Here is a 14,733-nt window from a genome sequence, read left to right as displayed (position 1 = left end):
TGTTTGCACACACTCTAGAAAATCTAGATTTATCCATGCTCTGCAGAAATGTAGGTCGGGTGCGCAAACGTTAACAGAATCTGTAGAAAAGTGAGAACACGCCCTATTCGATAAAGGAGAACCAGATAGTACATAATTACCACAGTATACGGACTGAAAACAGTAATCTAACTCCTAATACTTAGGCATAATTCCCGGTACCAAAATCTTAGACGTAAATGACTCGCCCTTACTAATTTAAAATAGTTCTGCTCTTGTATCTTGAGCGTTGCGAGGGTTTAAAGGCACGAGGGTTAAGCAAACTTTGCTACCGAGTGAAACTCAAAACTTTTCATCACCACGCGAGGAAAATACTAAATATCCAAATGAGTAAATCTAATCCAAGTGAAAGCTATTAAATATTTATCAAAATCGTCACTTAAAAGTCAACTTCACCAGCCAACATTAGGAAACAACTCAAAATATGCTTCAAATTACTTTGCCACTTGTGGATAAAAATGCAACTTCCTCATCAGTTTTTGAAGAATAAAGAGTATTTATAAGCTGGTTTGGCGAAAAAGCTTGTACCTATAATTTTTTCGACAATTTATTTTTTGTCCTAAGACTACTCTTTTTAATTTTATTCTGCTATTACTTGCGCTGTGCAAATGGATAGTACGTTCCACTTCATAGAATCGAAGTGGTTCAGGCACCATCTTGCGGAGTAAAAGCCGCAGTACCTTGTTTTTACACTTTCTATTTTATTAGACTGGTTTCCTGTATGTTCTGGATTTCTTTCGAACGTGTAAGACTGATAAAGTACTATCGTAACACAGGGTTGAAGCTACTAATAGTCACTATAGCTTGATAGTCAGTGGGCGTTCAGCGTTGTTATGTCTTTTCAACTCTTATTTTTCATCAGTAGATATAGTAATGTCAATACGGCTAAGTGTGACTACGGGATAAGTATGGTTGGCCTTCATACAGGGGCCTGTTTATACATTGATTAGTGTTTAGTGAAAGTTCATACATTTTCCACTAAGCGCAAGTAGCAAATATAAAATGTATAAACTCGTAATAAATTGTGTAACACAAAACTGTAATAGATATAAAACTAACTAAATTAGACTAAATTACTGTAACTTTATAAAATTGTTTAACACATAACTGTAATAGATATAAAACTAACTAAATTAGACTAAATATCATAGGAATATAATTGAAACTAAAGTTGAACCTAGAAACAAATTTAATAGCAATAATGTAATAACTAATAACAGATACACATACCTTAATACCTACCTTTATAGTTGTAATACCAAAATTGCATTTATCTTAATCCAGGTATATAAACCTGAATCTAATTTATTTCCTCAATTGTAAAAATATCATTCTAGTTAACTCGCATGACATAAAAATGTACATCTGGTCTCCCGCGATACAGGTCTAGCCTAGTGCTGGGACTCCTGGAACTGTCAAGTCAGTTATGCACCAACTCTTTTCAGTAACTTGTGATATGTACTTACTATGTACTACAATTGTATTCGTTCTGTGCAATAAAAACATTTTTTATCTTATCTTATCTTTATTAATCAATGTGTAAACCGGCCCCAACGTGTGGGCCAGCCACACTTACCCCGCAGCCACATTTATCCGTATTGACCTTAATAAAATAAATGATTTTAAAATCATAATAATGATTTTAAATAAACTTTCTTTATGTTCCAACAGAGATACAATTCAAGTTGGACTACCGTCGGCCCCCGGAATCCGTATGCAGCGCAGAGTGCGAGCTGGGGCAGGCCAAGCAGTACGTCGAGGGAGAGAGCTGCTGCTGGCACTGCTTCAACTGCACACAGTACGAGGTAAATATTCAAGTTAGACTCCCGCCGGCCCCCGGAGTCCGTGTGCAGCGCTGTGTGAGCTAGGATAGGCCAAGCAGTACGTCGAGGGGCAGAGCTGCTGCTGGCACTGCTTCAACTGCACGCAGTACGAGGTAAATATTCAAGTTAAACTCCCGCCGGCCCCCGGAGTCCGTGTGCAGCGCCGAGTGCGAGCTGGGGCAGGCCAAGCAGTACGTCGAGGGAGAGAGCTGCTGCTGGCACTGCTTCAACTGCACACAGTACGAGGTAAATATTCAAGTTAGACTCCCGCCGGCCCCCGGAGTCCGTGTGCAGCGCTGTGTGAGCTAGGACAGGCCAAGCAGTACGTCGAGGAGCAGAGCTGCTGCTGGCACTGCTTCAACTGCACGCAGTACGAGGTAAATATTCAAGTTAGACTCCCGCTGGCCCCCGGAGTCCGTGTGCAGCGCTGTGTGAGCTAGGACAGGCCAAGCAGTACGTCGAGGGGCAGAGCTGCTGTTGGCACTGCTTCAACTGCACGCAGTACGAGGTACACATTCCATTGTACCTAGAGTTCTTTAGACCTTGTCTGATAACGTGTGTGCGCTGTGCGCCACATTTGATGGGAAGATTGGGCAGATAATAAATAAAATAAAAGCCTTTAATTCCACAGAATATGATCGAACAATTCTTAATAAATAAATTCTAGCTAGCTACAAATAATGGGCAGATAGCTATACATTTAAATAGAACGTCAGTGAAATGCCACGCTTTACGCAGCGTAGCCTACGCTGCGTAGGGTGCCTACTGTTTTCAGTGGGTACCTAGGCCTTGGTCACCGCCCTAGGTATGGAGCTAGCTGTTAATTCACAGGTCATTGGACGTAGCACCTTTAGTTCTATTTTTTTGCCTAGAATAAATAGCAAGAGGTGGATAGTCGTGACTTGAACCGCTCGATAAGATAAGAACTGATGCAAACACTTATATACATTCCATTTTACATTGCATTTTAATCAGCACTACTTTTTCCTCCTTGTATTATAAACTTCCGCTCATCTAAGTTAACAGCAAGTTATTCAATGGTCCCCCAGCGACTTTTTAAACGTACGTAGAATAATTCCGCCTTACTCATAGTTCACGGTAAATGAAGCCTTAACGACCACCACGGCACTACTCCCTGTGGAGGCAAGTTCATTTAACAAGTTGTCTCTAAGTTCTTTTTAAAACTTAAAAATACCACGGTGTACACTATAGGTGTATACTATAGATGTCCACGGCTACATGCCGTTATATATTTTATCGATTATGTTGTTCGAGATTACATTTTCATATTTGTGTTTTATCTTTGTTTCAAAAACTTTAATCTTGGATCGCCATGTGTCATATTCAAAATGACACGCATACAACATAATGGATAAATTAACTCTTTCGTAGGTATTATATGCCCTTGTCAAAAATTTGCTACTGAATTAATAACCTTAAAATTGTAAATTACAATACAAATTGTCTGGGACGTATACGGGACAAGGCATATAAAAGGTTAATTCTAGTTAAGTTAATACAATTCAAAGCATGAAGCTAACTTCGATAGCGTATCCATAACACTAATAAGCGTTATCTATCTATATATATAAAATATATAAATGCGTGTATCCTGATTCCTGACTGACTGATTTATCAACGTAGAGCCGAAATTACGAACAATAGAAAGTTGAAATTTGCACACCAGGTTACATTTATAAAGTGTATAAGAGATAAGAAGATATTTTGAGAAATTCGTCAACCCCTAAGGGGGTTAAAAAGCAAATGAAAGTTTGTATGGGGTTCAAGTTTTATTTTAAGCATAGGGTTTTGAAACTTTGCAAAAAAGTATTTTATGAAAATACAAGAAAAGTAATTTCAGCGTTGTTGAAAATTCATCCCCTAAGTTGGTGAAAAAAGGTTGAAAGTTTGCATCGTGAACGAAATTTTTTGTGAACTTGAAATGTCGTAAAAAGACACAATAATGCAAAACAATTTATTCCCTAATGATGTAAAAATGGGTTGAGAGTTTGCATCGGGGTTTACTAGTTTACTTCGTAGGTTGTGACAGTCAAATCTCATGCGTTGTGTAACTACTTATTAACAAATGATTAACCGTCCCTACTGCTATCTTTTGCTGCATAATGTTCTATGCTCATGTAGAATATATTATAACCACCAACCTACAAATCCACGCGTACAAAATCGCGGGCAACAGCTGGTAAATTTATACATGTCAGTGTCAGGCGCGAAGTCTCTTAAGTTTCGCTGTTTCTTAAGTAACAAAGCAGAAGGTTTTTAGCGCTCACAGGATTAAGTATTTACAAATTCACACATACCTAACCTATTCTATTTTTCTATCAGATACGTTCACCAGAGGTCGAGACGGCGTGCGTCGTATGCAGTCGAGGCACCCTACCCGACCCTACTAGGACGCATTGCATGCCAATACCCGAGGCATATCTGCGACCCGATTCTGCCTGGGCTATTGGTGCTATGTCGTTCTCTTCTGTTGGCATCTTGGTCACAGCGTACGTATAATAAACTGTAATAGGACCTCGCTACCTCAGACCCACTGCATGCCAATACCCGAGGCATATCTACGACCCGATTCTGCCTGGGCTATTGGGGCTATGTCGTTCTCTTCTGTTGGCACCTTGGTCACAGCGTACGTATAATAAACTGTAATAGGACCTCGCTACCTCGGACCCACTGCATGCCAATACCCGAGGCATATCTGCGACCCGATTCTGCCTGGGCTATTGGGGCTATGTCGTTCTCTTCTGTCGGCGTCTTGGTCACAGCGTACGTATAATAAACTGTAATATGGTCTCGCTATCTAGGACCCACTGCATGCTTATACCCGAGGCATATCTGCGGTCCTGGCCCGACCCCGACTCTGCCTGGGCCACCGGAGCTATGTCGTTTCCTTTTGTTGGCATCTTGGTGTATAGCGTACGTATACTATACTCGGGTCGTCCTATCCGACCCTATTAAGAGGATACGGGAGCTGAGATTTAAATATTTTAGGTAAATATATCCGTCTCGCTAACTCTCCTGTTGCCTCTTAATAGAACTCACTGCCTGCGATACCTGTGGCATAATATGTGCAACCTGGCTCCGTCTGGGCCATCGGAGCTATGTCGTTTTCTTCAGTTGGTATCTTAGTTAGCGTACGTATAAAGGATGATTCACGTTAGACCGGGCCGTGTCCGGCCGGAGCTTCCGGCGCTTACTTTTCTATGAAATGACAGGTGATCACGTGATGCTTTCCATAGAAAACGAAGCGCCGGAAGCTCCGGCCCGGACACGGCCCGGTCTAACGTGAGTCATCCTTAACTCATAAACCTGCGAAATATGTTGTCACAAGCTGTTATCCACCTGCATGCCTACATATATACCAGAGGCATATCTGCGACCATTTGCGGGGTAAGTTTACGGCAATGTTGATTCGTATCTCTTTCAGAATTCAGGCTGCATTTTGGTATTGGTTTGTGGGTGATTAAAGGATGGCTCACGTTAGACCGGGCCGAGGCGTCAGACATGTCATTTTCTATGACGGCTGATCGGTGATCACGTGGTGCTTTGCATAAAAAACGAGGCGCCGGAAACTCCGGCCCGACCCCAGCCCGGTCTAACGTGAGTCATCCTACTACCAAACAATTCATCTCAGGGGGCCTAGCGAAGATGACAATCGATGATAGAAAACGCCAATCAAAACTTAAATATTGACTGATAACTTTCAGTAGCATCGGTATTCCAGATAAATTTTCCTATTCGTTTGGCGTTTGTCGATGTACGATTTTTGTCTTGGCTAGGTCCTCAGGAACGGCATTCAATCTTTACGGATTGATCTCAATTTTTCATAACTCGTGCGGCATCTCGCTTACTTGCATTTGCTGTGAGCGAGTAAAAGAATCATAATTGAACGTTGACTTTCAGTTTCGTGTGTGGTGTGTGGGCGCGACATAGTTCGACGCCTGTCGTCCGCGCGAGCGGGAGGGAACTGTCGTACGTCCTGCTCGCCGGCATCCTGATGTGCTACCTCGTCACCTTTGCGCTGGTCTTCCGTCCCACGGACATCCTGTGCTCCATTCAAAGGTAAACTAGTTAATGATATTGATATTTTACCTTATGTATCTCTTTCTACTAATAGGGGTTTTCAAACGACTGCCTGAGGGATGAGTCCTGCCCGTGCAGCATGGTTCCCCTATCACTAAGTCCGTCACTCGCACTCACATACTTGGTAGAACGTGACAGGCGTGATGGTGATAAGCGTACCGTGCTACGACGCCTGCTCGCGAACCCTTACGCAGCGTATTACGTAGGCGAACAACACGCGAACGCGATGCGGCGCGGGGTGAATCAATCCTTTGATACCTATAGAAGTGTCCTACGTGGGCGATCTCGTTGCGAACGCGAACGCCGTGGGCCCGCCGCGCCGCGATGCGCCGCGCCGCTTCGCGTTCGCGAGGTAAGACGCAGCGTTACTTTTGTCCCGAGAAAAGTAAGCGGGAAAGTCCAAGGTCTGACCGTAACCCTCCGCCTTTCGTACTTAAAACCACTTTTCGCTGGAACCAAAGTTTTAAGATATATTTAATGGAAACTTACAAGATATATACCTACAGTGGTACTACGTAAACGAAATTAATATCTAGCTTAAATATGGAAACTTAGAAAACATCCAAATAATATTGAAGTAATTTTTTTAGCCAAATGCTTGTCTATGGGACCTGTCTCTACTAATATTATAAATGCGAAAGTAACTGTATGGATGTCTGTTATGGATGTGTGTTATCTCTTAAGTTAGTTAACCGTTAAACAATTTCGCTGTTTGTACGCAGTTCAACCTAACACTCCTCCTCGCTTCGCTCGTCGTCGTACCTAACGGAAACCTGCTTTAATATAGAACAACTGACATTGACTGACATTTTATTACATATATGATCAAATGTATAGTTTGGAAGGTATTTCTGTAACGTAATTATTCTGTTATGATTATATAGCTAAGATATTTCAAATATCTTAATTTGTAATAATTACTATGTTATAAAAATTAATTAGCCAATACAAACTTGATATAAATACGAAGTATGTTAGATAATTTCTACCATATATTTTTTGTTGGTATTCCTAACGTGTGTTATGTTGTGAATGATATTAAAATTAGATTATATCAAATGTTATAAGACGCACCCTACCAGTCCAGGTACAGATTTTACCCCTTAGCAAAAATGTATCTATATATATGTAAAAATGTAGGTATCTATGAAACAAACAACTCCTAACCTCAATTACCGAACTAGTTAGTTAATCGTTAGATAAATTCAAAAAGATAACGATATAACTCCCCAATTCGCCATCCCCAATCTCATTGAACCAAACCAACACGCCGCAGTAAAGATACTAAGTCCGCCGGACGGGACTGAAACCACTTTAAACTTTCCCTTGCCATCTACAAGTTTAAATCGAATTATGAATTGGTTATTTACTTAATTTCTGGGTGCGTAGCCAACATGCTAATCGTTTACGCTCCATAGCGATCGAAACACAACTGTCACTGTCGCACTAATATTTATGGAAGAATGATAGAGAGTCAAAGCGTTTTGTTATCGTAGCGCAAACGATTGTCACCTTGGCTAGGCACCCTGGTGTAGTAAAGTTGTAATAAACATGGGCTTTACTGTGATACAAAGCCACTTTAAAATAAAGTTCCCCTAGGATAAAAAGACAGTTTAAGTGTGAAGTAGAGAACCTTTTTTGACAGGTTTTTAGCATAAACTGTTTAAAAGAAATGGTGCCATGGAGAGAGGTGCCATACTCCGCATGATTGGAGAAACGTGTTAGTCTTAATTTGTTAATAATATCTTTCATTAAACATATCAAAAACATAAGACATGAATAAGCTAGACATTCAAGTTTTAACGCGCAAAGCGGTAGACACTTTGCAGGTATCAGTGAAATATAAAAAATACTCCAAATATTCTCTTAAATGTCTCATGATGAACGGCACTACCGTTACTTTATTAGCTTTAGTTTCCAAACTCTTATTGAGGCTGATAATCAAGATTACCCACTCACTAGTTCTTAATGCAATTCCCGCTACTATTAATACATACATATGAAGGCATTAACACGTATGCATTAGAATGCGAATAGGTAATATGCCCCGACTCTGTGCTTGAAATGCTTAAATACATAAATAATGTGACATCACAATCATTACAAATGGAAAACAGGGATTACCATATACAGGGTTACTTGATAGTGATAAATAGATTTACACTGTAGAAAAATAGAGAGAGGGCAATATAGAGTATTCTCTCCCGAAGTTTATTGTGCCTTAGGAGGAGAGAGCTAGAGGAGTTGGGTCGCTTGAGCCTCGGTTTAAGGAGTTGTATTGCTTGTATTTATTACAACCGACTTATGAAACTCCGTAATAAGCGCGATGTAGGGCATGTATATTGTATGGCGCTTCATAATATAAACTTGTGTTCTTTATAGGAAGTGGCTATACTATCACCATCTGCTTAAATCTTGACGCCGAGGTCCAGGCTGAGGTGGAAGGTTTGGCCATGTATTTTGAAGGCTTGGAGGAAAACATCTTCAAAAATGGTGTAATAGCCTTAGAACTCAGATGTAACTTAGTGCATTAAACTCGGCAAACATTACATAGAGTAATAAAAAATATTTAAAAACTCTGAATTTGTTTTCGTATTCTTATCAATTAGCCTTCGTATATAAATAAATGAATATTGGTGGTGGTTATTAGACACAACCGCATAAATTTATTATATGTAAATGACTAAAAAGCGCTGATATCGCACGTGTTTTAGAAAACATATTTTAAATGACAAGCAGGCCTTCAAAAACAAAAAAAATTGTCTGTTGTAGCAGTTTTTTAACAATAAAAATTGATAAAATCGCAATTAAACTGCCAGTGGACAATTTATTTTCTTATCAGTTCCACGTAAATGCATGTCAAGTTTTATGTTTTTTTCCAATTGCCTATTTTGTAGATGAAAACCTGTACAATTTACGTACCGTAATCTGAAGTGTCTATACTACAAACTACAAATTATCGTCAAAATTTTAACGTTGATTATTGATTATTAAGCGTATTTTAATTATACCTGTTACCTACATTTATTTCAAACTCAGATATATCACAATCTCAACATTTTTTTTTAAACTTTTTTAACAACTATTGCGCGTTAATAGGTTTATATTTTACACTTATTTTAAACACTCGCACGTCGCGCGACATGTTTCGTACAGCCTAGGTCTCCATTAGCTTAGTGTTAGTGTAGGACTCACGACAGTATAAATTCGACTTATAATAGTTGTACCTATGTTGTGGACCAAAGTAACCTGAGTTTACAGTAGGTACCGCTTTTTCATATTCAGATGCCAAAATGATCGAGTTTATTAGACGTTTAATTCCTGTCCCTGGCATATTGATGAATACATTCTGTATCTCCCCATAATTATGGCTATACATCTTCGTAATAGAAAAAAGTTATAATACCTGTCAACCGCATATAACATATTTTAGGCCTTCGGCTATAAATTCACCGCTGTCAAGTAAGCAATATATTTTATATAAAAGAAATAATGATAATATATGAACTACCCTTTTAAATGCGGCTAAACGAAGTGACAGAATAGGGAAAGTTAACTTAAGTTAGTTTTATTGTAGGTAGGTTCTTTATTGCGACACTATCTACGTACCTACTTTTATAAATACCTAGCAATAACAACTGTTGGTACAGTAGGTAAGCATCACGATTTTCGATATCTCTAGGCCTCTCCCCATCGTATGGATTTTAAATATCGATGAAGAGTGATAATTATTACCATACACCATATAATATTCCTATAGAATACCTATAGCTACCATAGACTATCTTTGTGCACAAGAAAAATAATGAGATCTAAAATGCTACCCTGCGGTACACCGAAATTCACCATAGTAATTCTTGTTTTTTTGTCATGTCGTTTTGTTTTGTTGTTCTTCTAATTCATAGTTGATAATGGACTAAGTGCAATGTCATATTTCTATCATCCTTGCTAAACTATAAAAACTGTATACGTATATAAGTAAGCGATCTGACCATCAGTATTTATTTTTAACTTGTGTTTACAACCAACCTTTGCTGCATTGCTAGAACTACCGGTGGTTTATTCCCTGATCCCCATAAGACAGGTTTACCTAGTTTAGGGCTCAGGACACTATTGCTAGGCTGTCTAACAATATAATACCTACTCCTAAAAATGTAATTCTACTATGTAATAAGCTGCATTTTTGATACAATAAATAAATCATTTTTTCATTTTTCATTTTTTTCATTTTTTATTCCCAGGTTCGGTACCGGTTTCTGCTTCACTGTAGTATACGCTGCTCTGCTGACGAAGACGAACCGCATCTCCCGCATCTTCAACGCCAGCAAGCACTCGGCCAAGCGGCCTATCCTCATATCGCCCAGCTCGCAGCTCGCGATATGTGCGGGCTTGGTGTCTATACAGGTATGATCGGATCAGCCCTCCTAGTATTTTTGCGCCACATCACACGGTTGTGGGTTGTCACACACAATTTTTAACTATGTATTTTTTTATGTGAAAGGTGAGTGAAACGGTTTTTTAAAAACCCGTATGGGTCGGATCAAAAACTATAGTAACTAAGTCCGGCTCACGCTTGACTGCACATTTCTAATAGGTCTTCCTGGCATCTGTAGGTAGCGAACTATTTTGAGTATTTTTTTCAAAATTTTAGACCCTGTAATTCAGGAGGGGGGATTCTTGAATAACTTCTAAACGGTTTATTCTTAAGTTATAAAAAATATCAATTTGATCTCTTTTATTTAATACGATATAGTTAGAAAAACTTTATTTTTCAATTTTCTCATTTACCCCCCAAAAGTGGCCCCTATATTTAGAATTCATTAGTTTACGTTAAATTTCCGTCTTAGAGTCATAAACTTACATAGGTGTACCAAATTTCAACTTAATTGGTCCAGTACAATTTCGTGATGCACACTTGATGATTTCTTCTTTTCCTGCTGTTGTTGTCGGTACATGTTCGTACTTGTGTTGTGATCGTCACGAATAAATATCTTTTATCTTTATCTTTATCAGTAGTTTCAGAGAAAATAGGCTATGACAGACGGACATACAGACAGACATACAGACGCACGAGTGATCCTATAATGGTTCCGTTTTTTCCTTTTGAGATACGGAACCCTAAAAAAGAGTAGGAAGAAGTCTATTGTTTTTTGAATTGATACGCATGTAGCTTACCTTTGGCATTCACATAGCATACATTTTAGTACATGAGTGCCAAGTTTCATTATTTTTGCCGAATGGGACCATACTTTTAAGTTAAGGCTAGCAAGTGCACTATAGATGTTATTATTGTGACGGATTGTCACTTGGCCATATCATAGAATCATAGGAAAACAACATCTGGTTGGTGGGATCGAGTGTTAAGCCCGCTCCAGAGTCCAGACTACACGGCACGAAGCCGCGAACGCGAGTGTGGAGTCGATTTCGCTGATTAGCGAACTAGACTCCACACGCGCGTTCGCGGATTCGCGCCGCGATTCGCGTACCAGTGTGGAGGGAGCTTTATGGGCATTTAAATAATAAATGTATTGCAAGTACTCACGTCGCGCTTTATTACGTATTCACATAATTAAATAAAGTCACATCATGTAGGATATGTGTGTGCTCGGCAGCGGTCAGAGCAAAAGAGGAAAAGGATCTTCTTGTTATGTCGTTTGTCATAGACAATACAGATAACATTAATATTTTACTTAAGGGCTATACAGATATTCTAACAATTATAGGGCTTTAATTTATACCATTTTCCAGGTGCTAATAGTAGTGGTATGGATGATAGTGGCCCCGGCCCGGGCCATGTTCCACTACCCGACCCGAGAAGATAACATGCTGGTATGCGACTCGTACGTGGACGCGTCGTATATGATCGCGTTCTTCTACCCCATCGTGCTCATCCTCGTCTGCACGGTGTACGCTGTGCTCACGCGCAAGATACCTGAAGCTTTTAATGAGAGCAAGCATATAGGTAAGAATTCTTATTATCTCTTATTATCAAAGCGTACAGTCAGCAACAATGTTAGCTTAGCACCCCTGCATACAAATACGTACGCACACATTCACACACACAAATACTATATAACGCACACATATGCTCTTTTCATGGTGCAATTTTTTTATTACATTAGAACGGAAGGCCGTTTCAAATGTATTGAAAAACCACTTCAAATATTTTCCAACCATAGCACAAAACTGACTATAAGTAGTTTAAGAAAATATTGGCCAGGAGACCAGAACACATTTTGGCCAGATTTCACAGAAAACTGTTTCCTCTGTAACCATTAATTCTAAATTAATTTTTAACAAACAGAAACGTCTGCGAACGATGCTATTAAGCTAACAATAAATTTTAAAGTGGTAAAATTACTCCCTTGGGTGAGACTTGATCCAGAGGCCGTGAGTTCAAGTCTCACCCAAGGCAGTATTTTTTCCACTTTTAAAGCCATTCATTTTCACTGAACATAAATATATGTAGGTCAAATCGATAATAGCATTTAAAGTCCTCTATCAATGGCCTTCGTTTGCATACTGTACAACAATTTTAATGTACCAAAATAATGACTAGCAAACAAAACACCCCTCACGTTGCATGTCGACTGTGGTTCGAACAATATTTACAAATAATTTTCCCACTATGTATGAGCACAATAATTGTCCAACCAAACCATCTACAAATAAACAGAATGTTCCCGATTTATGAACGGATGTCACAATTACTCATATTTCAGCTGACTATTGATTGGTGGTTTCAACATAGACGAAAGAAAAGCAAGACGAACAAAATTGAATAATTTATTGTAGGTCAGTTTTTGACAGCACGACAAGATGGCTCTGTAGTCTGTACAGCGCAAAACTTATCGACAACTGGATTGACAAATGCTTTGATAAATTTTCTATGGCAGATGTTGGCTTGTAGCAGTTGTAGCGGCAGTGCAATTTTTCGTAGCAAATAATAACTCCACTTTGAAAGTCTTTATATTCTTTTTTCTATGGTTTATCGAAACCGAGGTGGATACAATATAACTTTTCGTGTCAATTTTACAAATTGGGATGCGCAATATTGATTGAGTCGGCGGTTATTGGAACAACAAAGGCGTGACCGGAAATGATTGATTACTTTAGACGAAATAATTGGAGCAGACATGGAGTGGTCTATGGTGGCTCAAACCGAACTATTTATTATTCATTGTTTACATTTTTCATACAAAGGCCCACCACAAATTAATGATATTACAATATAGAGTAGGCAAGAAGATAAATGTAAAATATTGTATCATAGTGAGGCAGCTAAAGTATTCTTAACTTATGGTACAGGAATTTAGCCAATTTCTTTTGTGCTGTTGAAAAATGAAGGGTTTTTTCTGCTAATAAAATTGCAGGTAACAAAATAATCTTATTATTTAGAGTTTTTGTGATATACAGTTAAAACTTTTAGCCCAACTTAAAATTGTTTATTGCTTGCTATTGCTAACTCTAGTTATCTAACTCTAGCTAGTTTTTCTTTTTTTTGCGCTCTTTGGTAAACTAACCGGTCTGACAGGTGACGTTGTAATTTCGTTTACGTAGTCTAAGCAAAAAGAAGTTGATCCCAGTAGAGCTAGGATAGTCGGTTTTTATCATCTATACTGTCATAATGCCTGTCACGTTCTAACAAGTATGTAAGTGCGAAAGTGACGCATGACATGACAAGTGATATAAATGCGACCATGATACCGCCGCAGCATTAGTTCCTTAGTGAAAAAACTTTAAAATACGATAATGTAAGGCCAAAAAATGTGCCACGGTTTGACAATAGATAGATTTAAAAATTCCAATTAAAAATAATTGCTAATTTAGGCGTTTTGATCTGAACATTTAATATAAATCGTCTTTATCTTCATTCGGAAAAACGCTCGCCAAATTTTATTTCAACTGAAATATTGACAGGTAAAGTAGGCGCATTTTAAACCGAAAATGTAGCTTCTGCTGATCTCTGTTCAAACCGTCTTTCAACATAGTGTCATTAAATTCCCATTACGAGTTGCTCAGGACAAAATATGGAAATAAAATAACTCGCTCTAGACGACATAGATGTAGCATGATGTAGGTAGGTAGGTATTGTAAAGGACCACCTGTACAGTCTTTTTACTTTGACTTTCACATTACTTTGAACTCGCGCCATCCCAGTCAAAGGAATGAACATTTTTTGATTCATTCTATAGTCTGTATATTTAGGTATTTAAAAGTACAATAAGTTTCAACATCAGAATCGTCGGTTCCTCAAGCCTTAATTACTCCCAACCCAACTCAATCAGACCCCGCATGTCAACACCTCGCATTGTCTAATCACATCAGTGCCGCGACCCACCCCCGTGTCAACATCGCATTGTCCCACACAATGCTGTCGAACAATGAGCACGACTGGTGGGTCGTCGCTTATCAAATTCATTATGCTTTAGAATCTATAGAGATTAGTAACTAGGCTCTGATAAGTATTAGATTTCGACATTTACTTGTGAAAATCATTTAAGTAGGTAAATTCTCATTATGTAAACTATTATATGAAGTTTAACTATTAAAAAGGTACCCGTTTGTGAAATACCTTGTACGCACAACATAATATAATTAGGTACATATTGAGCACATAGACAATCAAATACGTAGTCGAAGCAAAAGCCATGCCGAACAAAGCTATTTAGCTCGCCGGGCGACCGTTCTAATTGGGCCCGCATTCTATGATAAATATTCAACACCAACACAATATCAATTCAATATCAGATCTACGAGTATGCGGTTC

The 14,733-nt window shown here is 38.8% G+C and overlaps 1 protein-coding gene across 1 annotated transcript in view; it reads left to right on the top strand.

The window, feature by feature from the left end:
• The window catches only part of LOC134745994 (metabotropic glutamate receptor 2-like), a 254,614-nt gene that overhangs the window by 236,105 nt on the left and 3,776 nt on the right, over positions 1-14,733 (top strand). Inside the window, exons 10-14 of the mRNA XM_063680159.1 lie at positions 1,711-1,844; positions 4,206-4,372; positions 5,784-5,942; positions 10,205-10,367; positions 11,712-11,925. Coding sequence (XP_063536229.1) covers positions 1,711-1,844; positions 4,206-4,372; positions 5,784-5,942; positions 10,205-10,367; positions 11,712-11,925 — 837 coding nt within the window. The remainder of the gene's footprint in view (positions 1-1,710; positions 1,845-4,205; positions 4,373-5,783; positions 5,943-10,204; positions 10,368-11,711; positions 11,926-14,733) is intronic.

Source organism: Cydia strobilella, chromosome 12, assembly GCF_947568885.1.
Source record: "Cydia strobilella chromosome 12, ilCydStro3.1, whole genome shotgun sequence".
Taxonomy (NCBI): Eukaryota; Metazoa; Arthropoda; class Insecta; order Lepidoptera; family Tortricidae; genus Cydia; species Cydia strobilella.
This window is presented reverse-complemented; position numbering and strand designations above follow the sequence as displayed.